The following is a 22,725-nucleotide window of genomic DNA, read 5'->3' as shown; positions in this document are numbered from 1 at the left end:
ATGCTGTTACATCATCAGACCCTGACTGGACGAGCTGATCAACACGTAAAAGGCTTAAAAAAGAAATTTAAAAAAAGCTTTATTTCAGAGGACATAAACGGTTTCATCATTTACCATTGACTGTGTGAAAAGTGCACAGTAGTGCAACACTGATCAAAGGAAAGATGAAAGAAACAAGTAAAAATGCTCCTGTCTGTGAGAGAATGGAGAGTGGAGAAGGGTAAGAGTGCTGCTGAAAGCCTCAAACTATCAGACCTCCATTAGCTCCACTGGCTCTTAAGGCTGTGAAGGACACGTGGGACTATCTCCTGTTACATCCCCCCATCCGGAGGATCGATTTCTGGGCTAGGGTTTGCTCTCCCGGGTCTCTAATGGCAGACAAGGCCGGAGCCAATGGTAATACTATACATGCTGACGAGCAGCCACCCAGAAGTGGAACAGAGAGGAAAAGAAAAGGGAGTGGTAAAGAGAAGGGCAGTGTGGAGAGTGGTACGAGATGAAAGCAGTTGCTCCTGAAACACCGATTTAAAAATGACCACGGCTGAAGATGTAAGAGGACAAAAGGCGAGAGAGAAGATGACATAGAGGTAAAGATGAAGAAACTGGAGAGCGAGAGGATGGAAATGAACGCCTAAAAGAACAAGAGCGCTTTGAGAAACTTTACAACTTAAAAGAAAAGAAAAGCTGGTGACAGGTTCCACTTGTGAAAGGCTCTGCGAAGGTAAGTGTCACTCTCGCTTTGAGTTTTATGGAGTTTTATTGAAGTAAACTGAGCTTACTGGCTTACTGTGATAGCAGACGGATAAATGAGCCAGACAAAACGAATTAAGATGTAACGTCTGTGACATAATGTGTTTTTATGTAAAACTTAAACCTTGCATATGTCACAATTCTAGCCCTGATTTTATTATTATTGAGGGAAAACTATGCTGTGATATTAGATTACATCTGCAATGCGCTTATTACACAGTCGTCCCTGCCTCACAGGGCAGATCAATAACTCTGAAGCTTCCGGTGTGCTCTAACCCCCCCACCCGAAAAAAAAAGCCTTTCAAAAACACTTAGGCACGTCAGGTTTTGACAAAACTGATTGAAAGCGTGAGGACATTTCATCAAGACACAGAGAGGAGAGGTGAGAAGTTACCAACCTGAGAACAGAGCAGCATTACGAGCTCCACCACAGACGTGCTAGACTTCATACAGACCAGACCTGTGGCACAGACACATACAACACAGTCAGGAGCCTCTCTTTTATTCTCTGTGACACACACACACACGCACGCACGCACACACACACACACACACACACACCACTGCAAGATACAAAAATATCATCAAGAAGACACTGTAGTGTCAGCGGTTTCTGCTGCTGTGCACAATCATCGTTTAAAAAAAGCATGCCACAGAAAAGACAAGAACAAACGGTGGAGAAAAAGATGAGGGACACCAGGAAGCAGGTGAGCAGAGGCAGGACTGCAACGCATTTAGTACAATCTCTTACACCCGTAACGCTAAAACTGGCATAATCTTATCTAAAAATATTGACACATCTAGCTAGCTGAATAGAAACAGTGCAAAATCCTACCTGCTTGACGAATGGGTGAAGCAGCCAGTTCAAAGACACACACACACACACACACACACACACACACACACTCATCACCTCGTTCTCAACCCTCCACTCACTCTTTTTCGATCTCACTCTGTCTCGCGCACACATACATTACTGTGAGGGACAGTGAATGAGGAGACTCCACAGAGAGACGCCAGTTAGAGAAAAAGGAGCCGTGTACAGCACCTGTACCTTCTATGAGCAGCTCCTGCCCATGGCTACCCAGCAGCGTCCTGGACAGGAACGGAGCAAAGTCCACAAATATCTCCCTGAGCAAAGGGGCCACCTTCTCCAAAGCGCGCTCCAGCTTTGTGGTGATACTGTGGCGGAGATAATCGAGAGACAAGGATGAAAACGATAGGCGGGCCGATAACATGAGCAACATACAGATGAGGGTACAAGAGCGTTTGAGGAAAAATCTCAGGGGATATACAGTAGGCGAGAAGGGACAAATGTGAATGAAAGAAATATGTGGAGACACGTGAGAACAAGGAAGGGAGGCACAGGACACAGGAGAAGAGAAAAAGCAGGTGAAGGAAACAGAAAAAAGTGCAAGTCGGACACAGAATGTAGAAAAAAACGATGGTGTGGTATGGAAGCAGTATGTCTGTATTAGTATTACTAGGAAAAAGATGAGTTAGAAAGGATAATTGTTAGCCGGTCAGCTTAGCACTGTGGGATGAGTGAAGGTTAAAGTGTGATAAAAACTGAACCTGAAAAACTGCCAGACTTGTCTCTTGAATGGTATACTGCGTCTTTATGTGTGTACAGCTGCATTTTAAATGCTTTTCCATTCTTTAGAAATTGAGACATGAAGAGTACAAAGCAGCAGACTCAATTATGGAGCCGCGATGGCAGTGAAGTTTATATTCCTGGCTTTGTAGGTAATGCGATCTCTGAAACAGACCTGGGTCGCTAATCTACCAATTGTGGTTTTGTTTTAACCTGCTCGGAGAACCAGATGATTTGCGTAAGCTGCGGTGAAGGTTAAAACAAGCATCTCGACTCAGGTCTGGCCTGGAGTTTGGGGTTAGTGTGAGGAGATGACCATGCCAGAAATGACAGAGTTGACTCTGCTACTGAAAAATTGTTGAAGCTGTTGAGGAAGTCGGCCCTTTCTTGCATGGCATTCTGGGAACATTTAGTAGTGGTTGGGCGTGGCAGAGGGTGTGTGGTGGAGGAGGGGCAGAGGGAGGGGCATGGGGACAGGACGAGTATCTCCTTGCCTAAAACACTGTCCTGCATCTCGGGGGGCTGCCTGGAAGCCAGCCAGAGAGCTAAAAGACTTGAGCTCAGGGGGCGTCTGACCGCTGCGCAGCGCACACTGCGCCACCTCACAATAGGCACTGCAATACAAACCACACACACACACATAAAAACACACGTGCAGACATGCGCACTGATTAAGGGAGACATGCACACGCATCCCACCCACTCCTGTGTGTGTGCACTTTTAGAAGAACATGTGCAGCCATGTGAAAAAAACTTTTTACACAACTATATGGAGTCCTGTGAAAAACCTGTGAAAGTAAACCCCACGATTCACCTTACAGAGCAAAGTAATGATTTCCTGATTTCCTTATCAGTCTCTTGCATCGCTGTGTGGCGATTTTGGCCCACTCTTCTTTACAGCACTGCTTGACTTCACTGAAGATTTCAGGCATTCATTTATGCACAGCTCTCTTGAGGGCCCACCACATTTAATCAGGTTGAGGTCTGAGCTTTGATCATTTTCTTTTTCAGCCATTCTGTTGTAGATTTGCTGCTGTGCTCGGGATCATTGCCCTGCTGCATGACCCAATTTGGGCCACGCTTTATCTGACAGACAGATGGCCTCATGTTTTACTCTAAAATACTTTGGTATAACAAAAGGAGCCAAAAAGCAGGTTCTTTGGCTGAAAAACAAGCAACATTACACCCCTCCACCACCGTGCTGACAAGCATGGTGCTGTGCATTACAGCTAAACATCTCCACTTGATCTCGTTGTGGTTTGTTCAGCTGTGCAGCTTTGCAAACCTAAGCAGTGTTACTATGTGGAGTCTGAGATGTAGTTCTTGAGTTTTCTGCAGTTTCCCTAAGCATTGCACATTCTGACGTTGGAGTAAACTTGGGGAAGATTGCGGCATTGTGCTTAAACACACCTGAATGCTCCAGAGCAGCAAACTGCCAAAGCATCTGCTTTCATAGAGATGCTCACACGTGGCGATGATCAATTAATCAGGTGCATTCGATTAGCAGCACCTGGCTGCGACTTACCTTCTTAATTCCGTGAAGGTGTACTTAGTTTTTTTCACAGGACTGCACAGATTCCTGCGAAAACTTGCTTTTACACATGACTGTATCTGCTAACATGTCTAAGTAGAGTACAACAAAAATGTTACAGTGCAAACTCCTACAATGGTAAAGGAACACTGCTAATCACGCTAACTGGTAATTAGTAAAGACCTCATGTTGCAGATGATCATAATTTTTTTAGTGACACCTATAAAGTCTGAAGACAAAACAGATTTTTGTTAATGACAAGTTCATTTACATGTTTACAAATACAAAAAAAAGACTGTTGAGCCTAAGACATTAACGGTCTTAATTAGTAAGTGGTGACGTTTTCATACAAAGTTTTCATATCAGAGGTGATGAGCATCATACTGTACGGTAAGTGAGAAGTGTCAGGGGTGCGTGTGCATGACAACATATAATATGTGTGGCTAGAAGATGATTAATATTAGCTGATATTAGCTGATGGAACGATACCTGAACCCGTCTTTTGCGGTTGATTAGTTTAGCATGTCAAATGTGGTGTGTCTTACATGAGCCTAATAAAAATGTCCACAGCCACATCAGTCCAGAAAAAACTTCATCTTACCCTATAATCCTGTAATGAACGTGTAAGTGAAGTGAGAAATCTTTAGGGAGGATGAAGGGACAGGAATGAGGCAGGAAAAAAGACAATTTAACATAAAAAACAAAAGCCGGAGACAGGGGGACAAAATAAAGTAGGATGGAACTGAACCTATGAAATGAAATGGCCAAAGGCTGTATGATGGCGAGAGTTCTGACCTCATATTCTCCATGGTGTCTTCTGGCATTGGTGCCACTGTCTGCACCGCTGGCAGATTCTTACTAGTTGCACCATTGACAAAAGATGAAGAGGAAGATGAGGATGAGGAGGCCGAATCTGCGGCACCTGGACAGGAGGGAAAATAGTAACAAGAACCAAGATTAGTATGAAGTTAACAGTAATGGTAGTAATAAAGGAACTGGACATGCTGCTGCTTGTCCTTTTGGTAATGGCCCCGGTTTGAGAAAAAAGCTTTTCAATCAATATACAGAATCCATTCCAGAGAACAAATCCCTTCCTTATCCATTATGCATGTATGATAAAGTACAATATGTCTAACAGGCTGACAAAGCCTCAAATAGAAATCCACTCTGCTGCAGTGGATCTGCTGAGCATGATTCTACTCAGAAAGGATGATCTGCAAGTCTGCTGATGTTGTCGTTATCCTAAATTTGGGTCAAGGATCATCTAATAGACAATATCTCTCTGTTTTTTCTGCATTCAGTATTAAGTATGAGCCATATGTGCAACGTCCACCATAAGATAAGTATCTTATAGTTGCTGCGCAGTCTGCAACTTCCTTCATCTGCCCTCATATACAAGCTAAAACTAACCCTGAAAGGATCTGCTGGTTCAGTTTGCTCTGCCTGTTAAAGGACAAAAGCATGAAGCTTCAAAGACTTTTTGTAACAAAAGAAGAAATTCAACCCTGCTTGACTGAGCGGTTTCTGAGCTGCTTGAGGCCTTTTACACAAACACCTTTGTCATGCTGCAGTTCTCTATGTGCTCTATCTCCTTTAGCACACACACTACCAACTGGGCAAAAGTCTTTATGAGTAAAATATCGAATATATGCACGTCGAAATTACACGAGTAGGTTCAAAAAGACATGGGTGGGTTAAGTGTGCGCTACAGCTGTGTGTTCTCTCCCACCTGTAGTGTTGATCATGCTCTTGGGTGTTGCTGTTGCAGCAGCAAAAATGTTGGGTGTGCTGCCAGCTGAGGCTCCTCCGCTAGTGGTGGGCGTGCCCACAGTGTTGACTGACAGGCTGCCGGGTGGAGGCTTTTTGACTGGAACCACGACACTCCTGTGAAAGACGAGACATAAAGGCATCAGGCAAACATGTATCCATGTATTTGTTACGTCTAGACCTTGAAATAGGCTTATTGTAAAAGTACAGTGAGAGATAGTTCAGGAGACATACACCTTCTCCATTTTCAAGACTTATCTTAAAACTATGCTTTCTAATAAACCCTGTAGGTCAGGTGACCCTGAATCATCCCTAAGTTAAGCTTCTACAGTATAAGCTCAGACTGTTGAGGGACATCCCATGACGCTCTGAGTGTTTCACGTCCACTACCCTCTGAATTCTCCATATATGCATATACGACCACTGCATGCGATGTGGTGCATCCCATTTGCTGTTTGCCATTTCTCTATGATCCTCTTTTCTGTTTTGTCTCCGTCCTAAACCCCAACCAGTCATGTCAGATGGCTGTCCTTCACTAAGCCCGGTTCTGTTGGAGGTCTCTTGCTGTTGAACGGGAGTTCTTCCTCCCCACTGTCGCCTAGTGCATGGTCAGACTGTCAAATCACTGGGTTTTACTGTATGCTACAGCACCAAATAAATAAAATAGAATAGAATAAACTCTTTTCCCCACGAAGATGACATTTGAAAACGTCCTTTGTAACACTAATGATGAGTTTTGACACCTCAGTATATATCAATAAAGTTAGAATAGTTTCTGAGTTTTTCCAAGGGTAGACCACCCTCACTAACTTCTTCCTATTAGGCTTTCAAGGGGTAAGTTCTTCTTCAGACAGATGTGCAAACATCAATTCAATTCAGTTATATTTATATAGCGCCAAATCACAGCAACAGTCGCTTCAAGGTGCTTTCATATCGTAAGGCAGACCCTACAACGTGGGTAGACAACTCCAGGCCTCGAGTGCTGTGTTGGATCAAGGATCTAAAACCTGCAGGACACCGGCCCTCGAGACCTGGAGTTGCTCATCCATGCCCTATAATAATACATACAGAGAAAAAAACCCAACAATCATATGATCCCTATTAGCAAGCACTTTGGGGACAGTGGGAAGGAAAAACTCCCTTTTAACAGGAAGAAACCTCCAGCATAAGCAGGCTCAGGGAGGGGTCTTTCAATGTAGAAACTACGGTTTCTTAATTTAATTAATGTATTAATTGACCTAAGAAACAGAAAACTTTCTTTTAGCAAACTCAATTTTTCTACCTATGAATCATCATCGTTACATTTTTTTCACATTCCTTTTAGTACCAGTGAATTTCAGGGCCCAGTAATGTCCCCAAAGATATCGAGACATCCTCTCAAAGAGTAATTTCTGCTTTTTATTCATAACAGCTGACAAAAATCAGGGAGCAACAAGGACATTTATTTTTCAGATGTAGAGACTACTGGGAGCTTAGCAGCAATATTAGAGACTATTTTAAATGTCAAAGTAGGTAAAACTATTGCGAACATGCTTTTTCTTTTTTTAAAACAAGTGCAGGTCTTTCTTTTGTGCAGAGATACAGAGGGAGATCTGATTAATCTTCCAAAAATGTCAACATAGCAGTCAAAACTGAAAGGGCGAGCACGCATTTCAAAACTACTAATAATACAGATGTGATTGTTTCCTGTTTCTGTACAGGAGATATCAGCATGTCGTCAGCAAAAAAACTGAAACCTTTTTTTAAACTTATCATCCCCCATCGTGTCCAAGTATCTAAATCTAAAATCCAAACTATCCTGCTATCACTGCTGATAAACAAAAATTAACATTACTGGGGTTTTTTTTTTAAAACTGAATTTTCAAACTAATGCATCCATTTTACTCAAACCACTCAGCTGCATTTGCCTTTCTTGTCTTTGTGCCATTGTAGTCACCATCAAACAAAACATATCACAGACTGCTGGCAGGGGAGCACAATGTGTGTATTTGTAAATGTTACCATCAAAAGAACTTTGTTCAAAGTGAGAATTATCCACATATGAGGCAACGATCGGTTTCTGCACCCACTGTTTTTCTAAAACTGGTACAAAGCAACTTGACAAACAGCACTACACTAAACAATGTAGTCTCTGTACCCAAAATCGTTTAACTGATGGATGTGTCAGGGTGCACCGAAGCTAATATCTCTGCTTGTTTTACGCCCCACGTAGGTCCAAAAACTGGGACTGACCTGTCGAAGGAGTGGAACTGCATGGGCAGCATGGGGTGCGTCTTCAAGGCAGGGTCTGGGTGATAGGGAGTTGGCCCAGACTCCTGTCCCAAGTCCCCTCCATCAACGGGAGCTGCCACCAGGCTCTTCAGGATTTCCTGCATTCCCGAGAGCAGCGAACGAGAGACAGAACACGATACTTATGAGGCGTATCACTAAATTTTGCTTTGAATGGTGGTTTTATTTTGTTCTTTTATCTAACATGGAAAAGTGAGTATGTTCTAATCACACATAAGCTCACTGAAAGGAGCATCTAAGCTCAGGTAATCAACCAGCTACAAATACAGGCGATAAAAGTAATAGAAAATTCACGTGACCTCTACAGTATAGGGTAAACATAAATGGATACATACATTTGGACTGCATTAAACCAGATTTCTATTAGTTAAAATAAAACACAGTGATTTTCAAATATTTAAAGAAACTACAACTGAGAGATCTAAAGATATGTGCTGACTATTGTTTTCTCAGAATTAGGCTCATGTGGATGCTGGAATCACACGCCCACCTTGACATTGATGCCTTTGTTTGTTTGACTGATGCTGGAGATGGACGAAGGCGGGGCTTGACTAGCGTTGGGGGTGGAGCCGGGGTTATGGGGAGAATCCAAAAGGCTCTCCTGTGACCTTCTAACATCAGATGACAGACTGCATAACAGATCTGTGCCTCCTCCCCCACTTCCTCCTCCGATGTCTCTGTCTCTATCTCTATCTTTATCCGTCTCTCTCCCCACCAGGCCCAGCCCGAGTCCAAGACCCATCTCCGAACCGTTTAGCGATCCGCTCACATGGCCCTCTTCTCCAATGCCCGAGTCTGTGTGTGGAAGGCCGGCACGAGGGGAGTCATCCACAGGGGTGGGGGTCTGTTTGTCGCGGTCGGGGAAGGCTGTGGATGGATGTTCTGGAGAAATTTGGAAGAAATTTTTTTTTTATGGATAAACACTGATACAATTAAAGAAGTATATTTTCTCAGTGCAGATTGGATTATCAAGAAATTCCACAACATACTGACTTTTGATGTTCAACTGAAAAAAAAGACTAATGCTTTAAAGCATTTTTTCAAGTAACACCCTTATTTTCTCTTTTTTTTATTTTATTGGTGTCATATTGATTCTTCTTATCAGTATCATTGTTTGGTCAAACAATGCAAACATCCAAAATCATGCTTGCATGTGGAGGATGATGGAGCAAAAGAAAAACAAAGGTCACCTGTACTGGTTGGAGAGTTAATCTCGTGGCGGATGCTTCTCCCGGATAAGCTCGTAGATCTGCCAATCTCTCGCTGGGGTTCCAAAATGTCCCGGTACTTCGAAACCATGAGAACTGAGATAAAGTAAACAACTGCCAGCGCCAGAAACTGAGCCTGCTTACTGTCATCCTGCAGCAAAACAACACACGCACACAAAGTTATTCAGCAGAGAAACACTCAGGCATCTTCTTTTTTTTTTTTTTTTGCTCCCTGTATCTATAACCAGACGAATACTGTATATACCAAAAATACACCCGCACGCTTACCACATCTCTGAAAACCACAGCTCGGAGACGATTAATGTCTACATCCTGGAGAAGTCTGTCTGGATCCTGCTAAATATGGAAGACAGGATATCAAAAGGTGGCGTGTCATACATATGCATGTTTCTGTGACAGTTTTAGGTGTTGCTGAATGCGTCCTCGATTCATGCGTGTGCTACCTTGCTGGCGGTGGAGGCACTGTGGAGGCTGTCCTGTGACTTGCTGCTGGTTAAGGAGGACTTGCAACTCCGATCTCTCTGTCTCTGCCTGCACTCCAGGCAGTTCCTAACCGCAACACAACATACTGAACGAGACAGAGAGGTAGAGGAAAAAAACAGGTAAGTATAGTGTAATGGAGTCGGCTTTTACATTTCAAGAAAAAACAAACAGGGGATGTCCTGAAGTCATGCATGTCATGACTGCAGCGTGTATAAGCATTTATTTAAAGCACACATACATGCACCCATACATTACAAACAAAGAACGATTTTTATTTTGTGATGTGATCATTTCTCTGCCCTACATCAGAAATGACATTACAATATGGTGTAGCAGAAATGTAAGGTCATCCTAGAAATACTCCACTTACAATAATCTAAGAAATTAAGTAAACTGATGTGCTCTGCCAGCAATCAAATATTTCTGTGAGAAAAACCACTTGATTATAAAACACTGAACAAGTCAATAATCAGCTAATTAACCAATCACTGGAGCTCTCAAACTGAGGAACTGCCTTCCATCTTTCCTCCTTAGAAAGGTACAGCGACAGAAAGACTCAGAGATTAAATATAAGTAATCTGGATCCACTGGAAGCACCCTGTGATGAACCTCCTACTGAGGCGGTCGTGGCCTGCTTTCACCGGCTAAAGCAGCTCACCTGGGTTTTCCACTCAAGTTCATGTTTGTTTTCTCTCTAATGAATGTTTTATTTACATAAACCTCTTGCATGGATTCCTTGTTAGTCAGCTTGAGCCAGCTTGTGAAAAATGGGGGTCATCTGGGATTGAGACCTGGGATTTGTCACAAACTGCTAAATGATAAAAAGGTGGTCCACAACAGAGACAGCCAATTATTAGCAAGAGTTAGCCAGGACTGCCTCCAACATGGTGTAAAGGGAATCAACAATTATTTTGGAATGAAAGCTTGTTGCGGTTATTTTGCCAATTAGCAAAAAATGAATTTGTTTTTTTATTTTCAAATCTCCAGTGGTTGTCCCTCTCTTTCTCTAAGCTCTCTACCCAAGGTGCCTCCAATTCCCCAAAACCTGAATTGGCTAAGCAGATAAAAATGGATGGACTTATCTACAGTATATCTGTATAATTTAAAAATACTTATTCCAATAGCGATAAACAAAAAAGCATTTTAAACCTCAGGGAAATAAAAACTGGCATATTTTCATATGTTTAACTTTAAAACTACACATTTAATTTGAAAACTGTTCAGTAATCTTAATGCTGACATAAGTAACTTTCAGTTCCAGTCATATGCAACAAGGCCATGAAGCAGTTTGTTTTTTTGCACGAGCCTTCAGAAGCTGATAGTTGCCAAAACACAACAGCTGCCTTATAATTTAGCTTGACCTGGTCACCCATGCTCCTCCTGCACTTCTTCCTGCGGCCCTCGTAGTTGAGAACTGCTGGTCTCGACTAAGAATCAGCTCATCTAAACATTTTATAAACACTGAAGAGATTCAACTCGGACGCACCGAGGCGGAGGCACTGCCTCATCAGTCCTCCTGACGACATGTTCTTCTCCGCTTCAATCTCACTGAAGTTGAGGGAGCTGGCAAACACCAGCACGTCCACCATGGCCATGAGACGAGAGAGGAAAGTGACGGCCGTCTCTGAAGACATCCCCTGCGTCGCCTCGATGTTCTCCAACTCCGTCTGCGAAAGAGGGAAAACACAACACGTGCTCGCCAGTTATTCAGTGAAAAACTGGCACTTAAACACAACGCACTGGATGCTCTCAGAAGTTAGGAGGGATGAAGAAATCCTGAGTTATCTTATTATTTTAACAAACAACAGAAAAAACCTATGCAGTCGCGCCTTGCAATGAGCAGGACCAAAACGGTCACGGCTGGCTGTTGCACAACAAACACGGAAGGCAACCTTGAGTGTCATGCTGGTTTAGTGAAAAACATACTTATAATGATGACGTTTGGCAACATGAGGTGTTCTACAAAACACAAAGTACAGCCTGGTGACACACATATCATGGTGACAGTGGGGTTGTGGCAAAGACAGTGTGGGTTTTTAGCATTAACAGCAGTAGTGTGGACACACTTGGGCTAGCCTTGAATATCTTATGGGCCCCTTGATTTATCAAACTGTGGTGCGACTACATTGAAAATCTGAAGGCAGCATTGCAGGGGTCAAAACCAAGCGGTGTAGTTTTCTGTGTCTCTGCTTCAGTAAGCAGGACGTGCAGGGCTGTGGAGAGCTGACAGCGCAAGCATCTGGTGGCTCATCAGAGCAAGTGAGCACAGACATTTTGGGGGATAACAGACACACAAGGTGAAGACAGAAGGGCTTGGGTTGGTGCTCTTAGCTCTTCTGGTGATGATGAGAGTCTCAAGCTCTTTACGCACCTCTCCCCCTGCGCCTCCTCCCCCAGGAACAGGGGTCACCTCCTCTCCCTTTGACCCCCTCTGGGGTCCGGCTCCTCCTGCCTTCTTTAGCGTTGATACAAATGGGACAGGCTTAGCAGATGAAACCCCCAAGGACGTTTGGAAATACTCTCTCTCGTAAAATATATAAGCAGACTATATACCCCCCAAATAATCTTCTCCCTTTTGTTTCTTATTGATCCATGCTGTGGCTTTTTAGGCTTTTTCACCCCCTATATATTCACATAGTATTCTAACTGGGTTGACATACTTAATCTTTATGAACAGAGACTAAGAAATCAATAGATTTAGACAATATAAGGTAAGCAGCAGAGGAGCACAACACGCAGAAACACTATGGATGTCAGACAAGCAAGGGTTAGTGTCAGTCACAATGGTTAATAAACCAGAGCTAAGTATTAGTAGAATAGAAAAAGAGGAAGAAACTGCAAACTTACAGTGTTGGCACTACTCTTAGAATTCTGCACATGCAAAACAGACAAAAACAGAGAGAAAAAAAGACAAGAAAATACACAAAACACATGTAACACAGAGAGGAAAAGAAAGGTTAAAATGCAAAAACGCTTAAAACAATAGGCTATCAAGCTAACGAAAACGGTTAATTGAAGGGATTAGAACTAAATATTGTTAAGAAGGGTTAGGTTGACAGTTGCACATACTGGTTTAATTGGGAGTTAAATTCGTTTACAAGTCTTTTTTTTATTTTATTTTGTCTACTGTGATTTTCTAGATTAATTCAGGGAAATAGCCCTATCAAGGCACACAAGATCTGTGCTGCAAGGGGAACTAAAAAAACCACACACACATACAAAAAAAAAAAAAAAAGTCTGTGTGGGCTTTAACGCTCCAGTAACAGGCCTGTGAAAGAGCTGTCGACCTGCAGTTTTCCCTCCTACCACAGAGGGGTGCAGAAGAGCCACTTACGGAAGGGGAGGTGGCAGCAGACAGGAGAGGCAGAATGCCTCCACAGGCAATGATGATGTTGTCCACCATCTGAGAAATGAGGTGGATCGTGTTGTGGACGAAGATGATGTTTTCATTGCTGTTCACAAAGTCCATCACCGACTTCGTGGAGTGGCTGGAAGAGAATAAAATGCAAACCGTTTGAAAGTAAGACATAGTTTCTAACAGGAAAACACAATATAGCTGTCACATGAATCAGATCTTTAGCATAATCAGTTTATTTAAAACGAGGCGTAAAATGACTAAAAATGGTCAACTAACACACACCTGGCGAACACAGCATCGAACTCACCTCCTCCACACATGCACATCTGTCTCCAGGGCAAACAGCAGGTCAGTGAGCAACCTCTGGTGCATTGGAGACCATTTGAATTCTGGGATTCGGAACATGGTCGTACGCGGGCCTGGGCTGAACTGACGCCGCTGCTCCTCCGTCATGGGCATACCCCTGAAACCCAAATCAACGCGTAGGTCCCTCTCCAACTGGGCTGCAGTGCGACCGTGGAGGGCCTGTAACAGTTGTTGAATAAGCAAGTGAAGCTCATTTGGTCTAATATAAGACTTGGCATACACGCATCGATGAAATTCAATTTCATTTAAGGTGTCAAAACCACAGGAAAAAAGCCCCCCAAAAAACACAGAAGACTCTCATTGTGCATTCACTGATCGGTTGCTGAAACTTAGCTCGTGTGTGGGCAGCTTCTCAGCTTTTTGGCCGGGAAAACAGGACTGCTGCTGAACTGTTTATTTTAATCACAACACAAATCACATTGGACAGGGTAGAGAGGCAGGCTTGTGACCAGTGGCTCACTTGTTCAGTCCTTAAACTGAGAGGATAAATCTCAGTGGGGGAGGTGAAAAAGCACTTTCCCCAGCTTTCTGTGATTTTATTACCCAAAATTCCAACAAGCAAGGGTAACATAATGAGGCACTGCAGCCACTTGAAAGTCATGAGGTATTAGATGAAAGACAATAGGTATTAATGTGATTTATAAGGATGATTACACACTTTTTTCTATTTTTATTTTAATGCATTCACATTATAAATTTTTTTAACATTTTGATAAATGCAGCGAAGGAAATAAAAAAATCACTCATATGTGCAGGATAACACCTCATGGCAGAGTTACTTAGTTTATTTGCTGACCAGTGTGTACACAACATGTGAGGAGCTCCCTCTTAACCAGCTGAACACACTTAAACACACCTGAGTGGTTGCAGTAGTTTGGATCTTCTTTGTGTCCTTGTCTTTCCCATCATCTGACCTCTCTGTGTCAGAGGTGGTGCTGGCTGTATCTCCTCCAGTCTTAAGCCCTGCAGTCTCTCCGTCTGCACCGTCTGTGCCCTCTCCCTCTGGGAAATCTGGTCTAGAGGTTCCCTGGGTCTGGCTCTCAGCCTCAGCAATTGAGCTGATGTCAGCAAGAGGGCTTTGGATTTTGAAGGGCCCATCCTCTGGAAGTTCCCCGGGAGTGTGGCTTTGGGTTTGTGTTAAATCAGAGCCGCAGCTGGTCATGTGGGCCAGCAGGCTGAGGTCATCACTAGCGCTGGTGGTGGAGTGAGCTGGGGCTGGGCCGGATGGAGTGGGCTGATCTGGACTGGGCAGTACAAGGGGGTCTGTGGCTGCCAAAGCTGGAAGCAACTTCTCATCAACCTGGAAGGAATGAATGGGGAAAAATGGGAAAACAGTACAGCTTCAGGTTTGAGGAAAACTTAGAAACATTATTTGGGAGAGTAAAAAGGACTAAGAAGGATTAGGCAGCACAGTAATACTAATCCTACCTTACTGAAGAGAAATCCGTTGTTGCTCGGGACACTGTCTTTCTCATCCGCCAATGTGATGAGGGGACCCATGTTCCCATCATCATCCAGGCTGACTCCTGAAAGCCCGAGGTTTGTCCCCATTCCAACCCCCGAACCAGATGTGTCATCTTTAGGCGCCAGATTCCCATTTAGGTTCTGAACCACACTGCAATAAGCACTGTCCAAGAGAGAATCTACCTCAACCAGAGGTCCATTTTCCATTCCTCCCCCACCTCCTCCACCTACACTTCCACCAAGACCTTCAGGAGAGAGGTCCAGGTCATCCAGCTTTACTTCCGTGGCTTCTACTTTCTCTGCTTTAATGTCTACCAGAAGGTCATGGACCTCCACTCTCACGCCTGGACCTGCACTTTGCTCCCCAGGTGTAAGTGCTTCTCCGTTAGGTCTCTTCACCGCGCCTTCTGCGAGGAGGTTGCGTGAGTCTGCGCCGGCCCCCTCGCTGTACTCCGCCTCACTCTCAGGTGTCTGCGTCTGGGAGTTGTCATCGATCTCCAAGTTGCCATTGACGACAGGCGCAGGTGTGGCAGAGAGGCCGGAGATGGTGGAAACTGAGCCTTTCTTTCCCTTCTTCATGTTTTCCTCCTCCTGTCGCTGGTACTCCTCATACATCTTCGCCAAATACTCCTTATGGGCTTCATAGGTCACCTGTGACAGATGGTAGATTATAACTGGTAATGTTATCGGCACACAAGCACTAACAAAAGTGAATCTTCACATCAATAGCCACACGGTAGTCCAAAGGAGACTCATAGATCATTTACACCAAAGTGCAGAAAACTGGGACACTAGCCTTCCGGGGCCATTAGACCATTACCCATAATGCCCCTTCACTTTTACCCCGAGATGAGAAAAAAGGGCGAGTTAAAGTTCTGTCACTGAACAGTGAAAAGAGAGGTGATCAGTTTCTGAAAGTGTCTCAATGCTGGGTCATTCTGGCCCTGGAAGATGTTGAAACAACACATAACAGTGGTCAAATTGCACAAATCACCAGGTTTCTGTACAGCTTATAAGCAGCTTGAATCAGAATATCAGCACCTGGAAAATCCCCATTAATATCTGCTCATTTGTAGCCAAACAGCAGACAAGAAAGTCAAGCTCAACCGGCAGTGCTGCACAACAGCTGTCATCAGTGGCAGCCCACATGAGCTTAAGCCCTATCTAAGGCTCCTATTGGACAATCTCCCATTAGCTCGCTTGCAGTTGTTACCGATCTGCAAGCCACTTTGCGCTCCCCTCTACTACAGCTCCTCCTTTTTATTTGCCATTTCTGATTTTTACTAATGTCACGTTTGCTTTTATTGACACCTTCACTGCTCTTGCTCGGTCTTATTGCCAATCTCGCCATCTTTGGCATTCATGTATGTACATGGAAGGCTTTGGAAGTCCCAGGACAGAGACATACCACCAAATCTAAAATACAGCAGAAATAACATAATCGAAATAACAAGCTATACTTGTACTAAACGAAATAAGACTACTGGGAACTGTTATTGAATTGTGCATTTCCCACTCTTACCTTGGAGTGTGCTATTGAAAGGGTGTCCACCCAGACCCTCCATCCTCCCCATTCGTATTTGATGGCATGGTAGAGAAGGATCCTAAATATGTTGTACACCATCTCGGTTATTTTCTGCTCTTCTGGGTTCTTGGGGTTGATGTATCCGAGGGAGAACATCCAGTCCTGCCACACGGAGCACTGCAGCAAGCAGCTGGTGCACAAAACAGGCAGCATGTGAGATGAGCTGTAGCATGAGTTTGATTTCAAAATAAAAGCCACAGTGAGGAGCTAATGAACACGGCTGGATAAGTGCAGGTACAGTGATTTGTGTGCTTTTTACCGGCGATTCTCGCGGCTGTTACTGAAGAGTTTTATCATGTCAGAAAGAAAAAGTCTCCTGACTTCCATCAGCTCCACACTGGGACTGGAGTTCTTCAGCAAGGTGGCCACCACTTTCAGAATCACTGGGTGTGAGGTAAAAAGAAAACCAAGTAAAGGGAAGAGAAGAACAAGATGAGAGAGAAGGAGAAGCAAATACTTTTAAAGCATTTGGAATGAGATCAAGAAGTGGAAGATGGCAGCAGTGTCAGCTTCTCAATTTACGCTTTGTTGTTTGTTTACTCGCATTAAGAAAAGGCAAAACAAACAAAACACTCCATTACTGGCAGACCAAAGACCGCAGAGAGACACAGATGCGAGGTGAAGTGCTTATGCACTTACTGGGATTCTGGATCTTGACAGTGGAGTCGGGGTCTGGGTGTGGTTTGTGAACAACCTGAGTGCAGACCTGCTCAGTCAGAATCTGCACGGTTAGAAGATTGACAGTAGTCATTAAATTATAAACACACAGATCCCAACAACTCAGATCCGATGGCTTGATCCATTGTAATATTTACTGACATTCACCTACCTCGTACAGAGTATTGTAGGTGGTGATAGAGACGGTGTTGGTGTGCATCATCAGCCTCTCTCCCAGCAGCGTGAATAGGCTGTGTGTGTGCATGATCTCAACCTTTCTCCTGCAGGGAAACAAACACACACATTTGTAAAGGCTTTATGACAGTTGAAACTGACACTGATTGTCACTGACCGGGTGACGGTCTGATATTGGCAGGTGGCACCATGTGGCCCTGTCAGCGATGATGGGACCAGAGAGGATACGAATTGAATACCAACAAGAGAAATTAACAAGAGGCATTAACAATACGACGACACCATAGGAGGCAGCGGGGCAATGCTCATATGGCTGTGAATGATTAACTTTTATTAGTTACCTTGCCGGTGGGTAAAAATTGTGCTTATAAGAGGGTTTAAACTTGAGAGGCTCAGGAATCAGGGATGAATAACTTCTGAGTATTTTACAATTGAATTAAATGAATAATGCTTGAAGCGCCTTCATATTCCTGACCAAAGCCTTTGGAGGATTTAATCACACGCGCATATACAGTCAAAATAATGAGTCACTTTAGCTACTATTGTGCCGTTTTAAATGATATTTTCCAAAAACATACTCTCATTTAGAGAAATTGGTTTTGACATCAGCTCAAACTTCCAACTTTGTTTAAAAAAATGGAATAAACTCGAGGCAAAATGGCTTATAAATAAAAGCATCGTCTATATACCTGGCTGTCATAATAAGGCAAGTCTATAGATTCAGTGTAACCGTACTCAAGAAGCTGTTACCGAGTCTGGCAGGCTATTGTAGAGGATGGCAGTGAAGACGACTACGACAGGTATTAAACTACCGTGCTGTTGAAAAGTCTTGAGCTACTCCTCATTTCTTTATATTTTGCAGGGAAAATGGAAAAAAGATCCAGCGATTTACTGAAACGTGCAAACACACATGGAAGTACACTGTTTGTACAATTCTGAGCCAAAATTTGTTGTAATTTCTTTAAGTAGTCTTCAGGAATAGAATAATTCTTGAAGCACATTTGAAACTCTTCTGTGGATGTTTGCTGCCTTTTATTCTGTTCTCTCCCACGATGATCCCACACTTCAGTAATGTTGAGGTCCGCGCTCTGGGGAGACCAATCCATGACTAACAGTCTCCCATCCATACATGCTTTCACTGCACTGACAGTGTATGGGACCACTGTCATTCTGGCAATTAAGGCTGCTTTCCAGGCGGCATTGCATGGTGGATCAAAATCTGGCGCGTTTCTGCATTTGTGCCACTGATTTTTAGTCCATTTCTTATGTAATTTGGCACAATTCACTCTTTTTTTTCCCGTTTCCTCAAGTATGGCTTCTTGACAGCCACCCTTCCACAGAGACCATTTCTGATGAGGTTTCAGGGAACAGTAGATGGATCAACTAGCTAGAGCTAGATCTACCAAGTCTTGTGTCAGTTTATTGCTGGATTTTCTCCTATTCCTTGACATGACTTTCAGATACTGCTGCAGATAGCTCAGCTGAACATGGTCAGGTACAAGGACTGGACTGAAAATGGCTGAAAAAGCAGCCAATGTCCAAAAGAACTTGGTAAACTTGAAAAGCCTGGAGAACTCAAGACCACTTTAAGGACTTGAGGGATGGCTCAAGACCTGCGCACAGTTCTGCATTATTTAAAGTAGGCCATCTGCCTTTTAGGAGTAGCTGCACTTTGAGTTGACTGACAGCTGGAAAAAACCTTCCCAAGAAACACAGCAGCAGACGTGTATTTATTTAAATATAAAGTTGACAGCTACCTAGATCGCTCTTACAGTGGACATCGCATGAACTTTAAAGATTTTGCTCTGGCTACATCAGACATTTATATTCTAACATGCAGTTCTGCTGGGAAATGTCTAGATAAGTTCAGGGTAAGATAATCTTTAATTCAAAATGTCACTGGCTTTTAAGACGTTATCATAGCAGAACCCTGATTTTTTTATTGTGCTTTCTTTTTTTAATATGAGAAATCAGATTATCAGTAAATCTAATACCACCTGACAATGTTCAGTATATTTAAGAATATTTGAAGATTATTAGGAAAAGCACTTTTTACTTTACTGTAACGTATGCATGATTGGCTTTACTATTTAATTTAAGACTGATGTACTGATTAGGATCGATATTAAATTTCCATATGCAGTGAAATGACATGTAGACTGAAAGGGGCAGCCCTACGGGATGTTTGGCTAAAGCAGATGTTAAGTAGGTGGGGGGCTGACGGTGCAGGGCTCAGGTGCATTATGGCAGCCTGCTCTCATGTCAGGCAGCGAGAGGCGCGGCTGTCACATGGGATGAATAAATCCCCCAGCATTCACTGCTGCTCATCAAGGTTCCACCTCCCTGCCAGTGCACACTGTCAAAAGGATTATTCCGCCTGGACATGATGACGAGGGCATTATCTTGGTGTACACACAAACAAACAGTCTTTCTAAGGTTCAGTGGAGACTGCACTGTTGCAGCTTTACTGCAGTGTCTTTCCACACACTCAAACCTACACTATGCGTGGCACATCTCCATCTCCCTCCACTGATGCAGCATTTTGGGGGGGGGGTTTAGTAGTAAAAGATAAAAGGATTATAGGAAAATATCAAGTACTCCCTCACTTCAGTGCTGCAGAAAACCACACAAAGGAAATATACCAGGAAAGCTCAGCAAGCAGTACTGACTTGTGACCAAGGTGCTTGAGGAAGTAGCCCAGAACTTTGAGTGCCTGGACCCGGATACTCTCACTCTTAGAGGCCAGGAGCTTGCAGATTACCCTGTAACATGTGAGACAGAGTCACAGGTCAGAGAGACTGTTATAACATCTTTCTTTACTACAATAGCAAACATCAAGCAAACAAAAAAACAAGAGCAAAATTAGGGGTTCTTCACTGTGTAGTAAACACCTGCTGCCTGAAACTCAGCAAACATTCTTAAGAGTCACAGTTTGCAACACGAGCGCTGACTGAAACATTTTCTTCAAAGAAGCGTGCACACAGTACATCAAAAAAAAAAAAAAAAAAAAAAAAGGAACAAGCCACAGTTTGCAACTAGCTCTCTAGCAACAGAAGAATTACCATAGCAACCAAAAAGACATCCATGTGTCGTCGTGCTTTGGGGGAATTACAAGCACAGCAAGGGTACGTCTTTGAAAAAGGCTGCGTAGTTCGAGCTACTCGAGAAACATAATGTGAAACTACAGGAATTTTATCTGAATTAAACAATTAAACTAATACTATTGAGTAAATTTTAAATCTATGTCTAAATCTTTCACTGGTTTTAGAAAGGGGCTTCATACCAAAAACCAACACATTCTCCACACCCCCTTTCTATTACTGTAAAGCAGCCCACTGTGAAAACATTCACATTTTATGGATGATGAACAGAACAGACTGACACAAGGGTAATTACTAGAGTGGTGCTGATATATCAGTATCAGGATTTATAACATCCAATAAATGAAACTTTAAAAAGTAAAGAGATGGGAGAAACACCCTTCAACCACGAATACTGACATTGCACAGTTTGTCCACCAGAGGCCACAGGCGTTTGCAACACCACAAATAAAACCAGCTAGGCAGTCAGGCAGAGCATAAGTAATATTTGGCTTTTGAATATCTACACATATCAAATTTTAGGAAAAAAAACTGGCCAATATGTCAGATATATAAATGACCAAATATTGATCTTAAAAATCCTATATCAGTCGGGCTCATCCCATCTCAGTTTTCCCACATTCAATTAGTCTGCTGTTACAAAGGATCTCTTCTTATGAATCAAAGAAACACATCCGCCCACCTACCACCTTAATGCAATGCCTTTGTTAGTAAGAAGGCCCCAATGATGATTCTGACCTCTGGCTCGATGAATTTAACCTTTCGGACAACAGGTCCTTTTCTTTCTGAACAATTTGCAACGCAATTCTTACTGGTACAGAAGTGAAAAGTCAAACATCGATGGCCTAATTTCCTGCAATCTTCACACTTCAGCAGGTCACATTCGAACTTTTGTTGGTGTATGCCTTGATTTGACCGACCTGCTCTTAAACATTTATTTCTGACTGCTCCCTTGTCACAAGGGGTCGCCACAGTGGGTGGGCCAGCGTGTTTGACTTTTAAACCAGGTGCCCTTCCTGACACAACTCCAAAAACGACTTGTTTCTCCAGCAATCTTTGGTTTGCCAAGCAAATGTGTAATTCACTACACTATGGAGACACTTGTTAAATATCCTACTACAATATACTAAATCTCTATTTGTTTCTTTGTCCCCAAACTCCTCCTATACCACCAGGAGCTGAGCAACCAAACTTGGCACATAGGTAAATCTTAGACCCCCGAAGGTTCTTATCTACATCAGATAATATAACATCATCATGTTGCCTTCTAGCCACCTGCCAACAGGTTAAAATGGTCAGCTTTTAGCGTTTATACACCTACATCACCCTTTAAAAGCATTGTACAATTTTTATTTTATGACACTAACCTTTAACTCGTCTACAAAAGTTAAATTATGCATGTTGAAATTATGACGCTATCATGCTGCCTGGCAACCAAGTAGCAATTTGTTAAACTGCCATATTTTCAACCTTTATGCACCTATAAAACCTTATGAAAGCATCCTGTCGTTTTAATTTCAAACAATAAATTGCCAAGAAAGAAACTAAAATGATTTTTAATGTATAAACCACATCTACCATTCCTATTCTTTTAAAAGTTTGCCAAGGAGGCAAATAGTAATAATAATAAGAAACACAACACCTATGACGCAGCAGTTTGGGGATTTATGAAAGATATTACACTTTTCTGAATGAACACTATCTACTTCAATTAAATTATTCATAATAAATCATGGGTTTTCTTATAACAAAATAATATATAATACTAATATAGATATCGACATAGATGCATATGGATGCCTATGTTGACACAAACAGCATAGCTCTAACCATAAACTTATTTTTTCAGGTTCTGGTGTTGTGTAAAACCTTTTTAATATGTATGCAGATGTGTGAGCAGCATTCACCTTATGCCGTTTCTCTGGTCAAATGCGGGGATCATGGACGCCGGGTGTTCAGACATAAGGGCCACTAACAGCTGGAGCACGTCGTGAATATTCTCATCCTGCAAAGAAAGGAAAGATGAAGCAGGTGAGATGGAGAAAGCCCTGTGGGACAGACGGACACAGGGTTAAGAGGACAAAGAGAGTTGTAAGGGTGGACGCGGAGGGGGTGGATTACAGAATGGCAGGTGGTATTTCAGAGCAAGAATAGATATAATTGTTACAGAAGAGAACATTCTGTTCAGTTCATTGTTGCTCCATTTTTCACGCGGTCACAGCACTGAAGCTGACTCACACTCACTCGTTTAAGTGGACCATAACTTCAGCCCACAAATTATAATGCACATTTTGCCACCAGCTCCACTCAACCGCTCTCACAGTCTCTCCGTTTCCCTCTTTTGCCCTCTCTCAGT

The 22,725-nt window shown here is 43.0% G+C and overlaps 1 protein-coding gene across 15 annotated transcripts in view; it reads right to left on the bottom strand.

Annotated features, from left to right (window-relative positions):
- nbeaa (neurobeachin a) overlaps positions 1-22,725 on the bottom strand; it is a 99,121-nt gene that overhangs the window by 14,400 nt on the left and 61,996 nt on the right. For 2 of the 15 annotated variants that reach the window (XM_082548520.1, XM_082548522.1), the window contains exons 16-38: positions 22,277-22,374; positions 19,938-20,030; positions 17,246-17,354; positions 17,056-17,137; positions 16,676-16,799; positions 16,354-16,546; positions 14,796-15,482; positions 14,224-14,667; positions 13,309-13,526; positions 12,978-13,131; positions 12,491-12,514; positions 12,015-12,098; positions 11,130-11,310; positions 9,604-9,728; positions 9,428-9,496; positions 9,122-9,290; positions 8,422-8,813; positions 7,875-8,011; positions 5,605-5,759; positions 4,671-4,797; positions 2,839-2,958; positions 1,805-1,932; positions 1,149-1,210 (exon numbers count right to left, since the gene is read on the bottom strand). In XM_082548520.1, coding sequence (XP_082404646.1) covers positions 1,149-1,210; positions 1,805-1,932; positions 2,839-2,958; positions 4,671-4,797; positions 5,605-5,759; positions 7,875-8,011; positions 8,422-8,813; positions 9,122-9,290; positions 9,428-9,496; positions 9,604-9,728; positions 11,130-11,310; positions 12,015-12,098; positions 12,491-12,514; positions 12,978-13,131; positions 13,309-13,526; positions 14,224-14,667; positions 14,796-15,482; positions 16,354-16,546; positions 16,676-16,799; positions 17,056-17,137; positions 17,246-17,354; positions 19,938-20,030; positions 22,277-22,374 — 3,975 coding nt within the window. Of the gene's footprint in view, positions 1-1,148; positions 1,211-1,798; positions 1,933-2,838; positions 2,959-4,670; positions 4,798-5,604; positions 5,760-7,874; positions 8,012-8,421; positions 8,814-9,121; positions 9,291-9,427; positions 9,497-9,603; positions 9,729-11,129; positions 11,311-12,014; positions 12,099-12,490; positions 12,515-12,977; positions 13,132-13,308; positions 13,527-14,223; positions 14,668-14,795; positions 15,483-16,353; positions 16,547-16,675; positions 16,800-17,055; positions 17,138-17,245; positions 17,355-19,937; positions 20,031-22,276; positions 22,375-22,725 lie in introns of all 15 variants that reach the window. The other 13 variants (XM_082548517.1, XM_082548514.1, XM_082548513.1 and 10 more) reach the window with 12 other exon arrangements.

This window comes from Aulonocara stuartgranti (genome assembly GCF_965226115.1).
Source record: "Aulonocara stuartgranti genome assembly, chromosome: 10".
NCBI classification, from domain to species: Eukaryota; Metazoa; Chordata; class Actinopteri; order Cichliformes; family Cichlidae; genus Aulonocara; species Aulonocara stuartgranti.
This window is presented reverse-complemented; position numbering and strand designations above follow the sequence as displayed.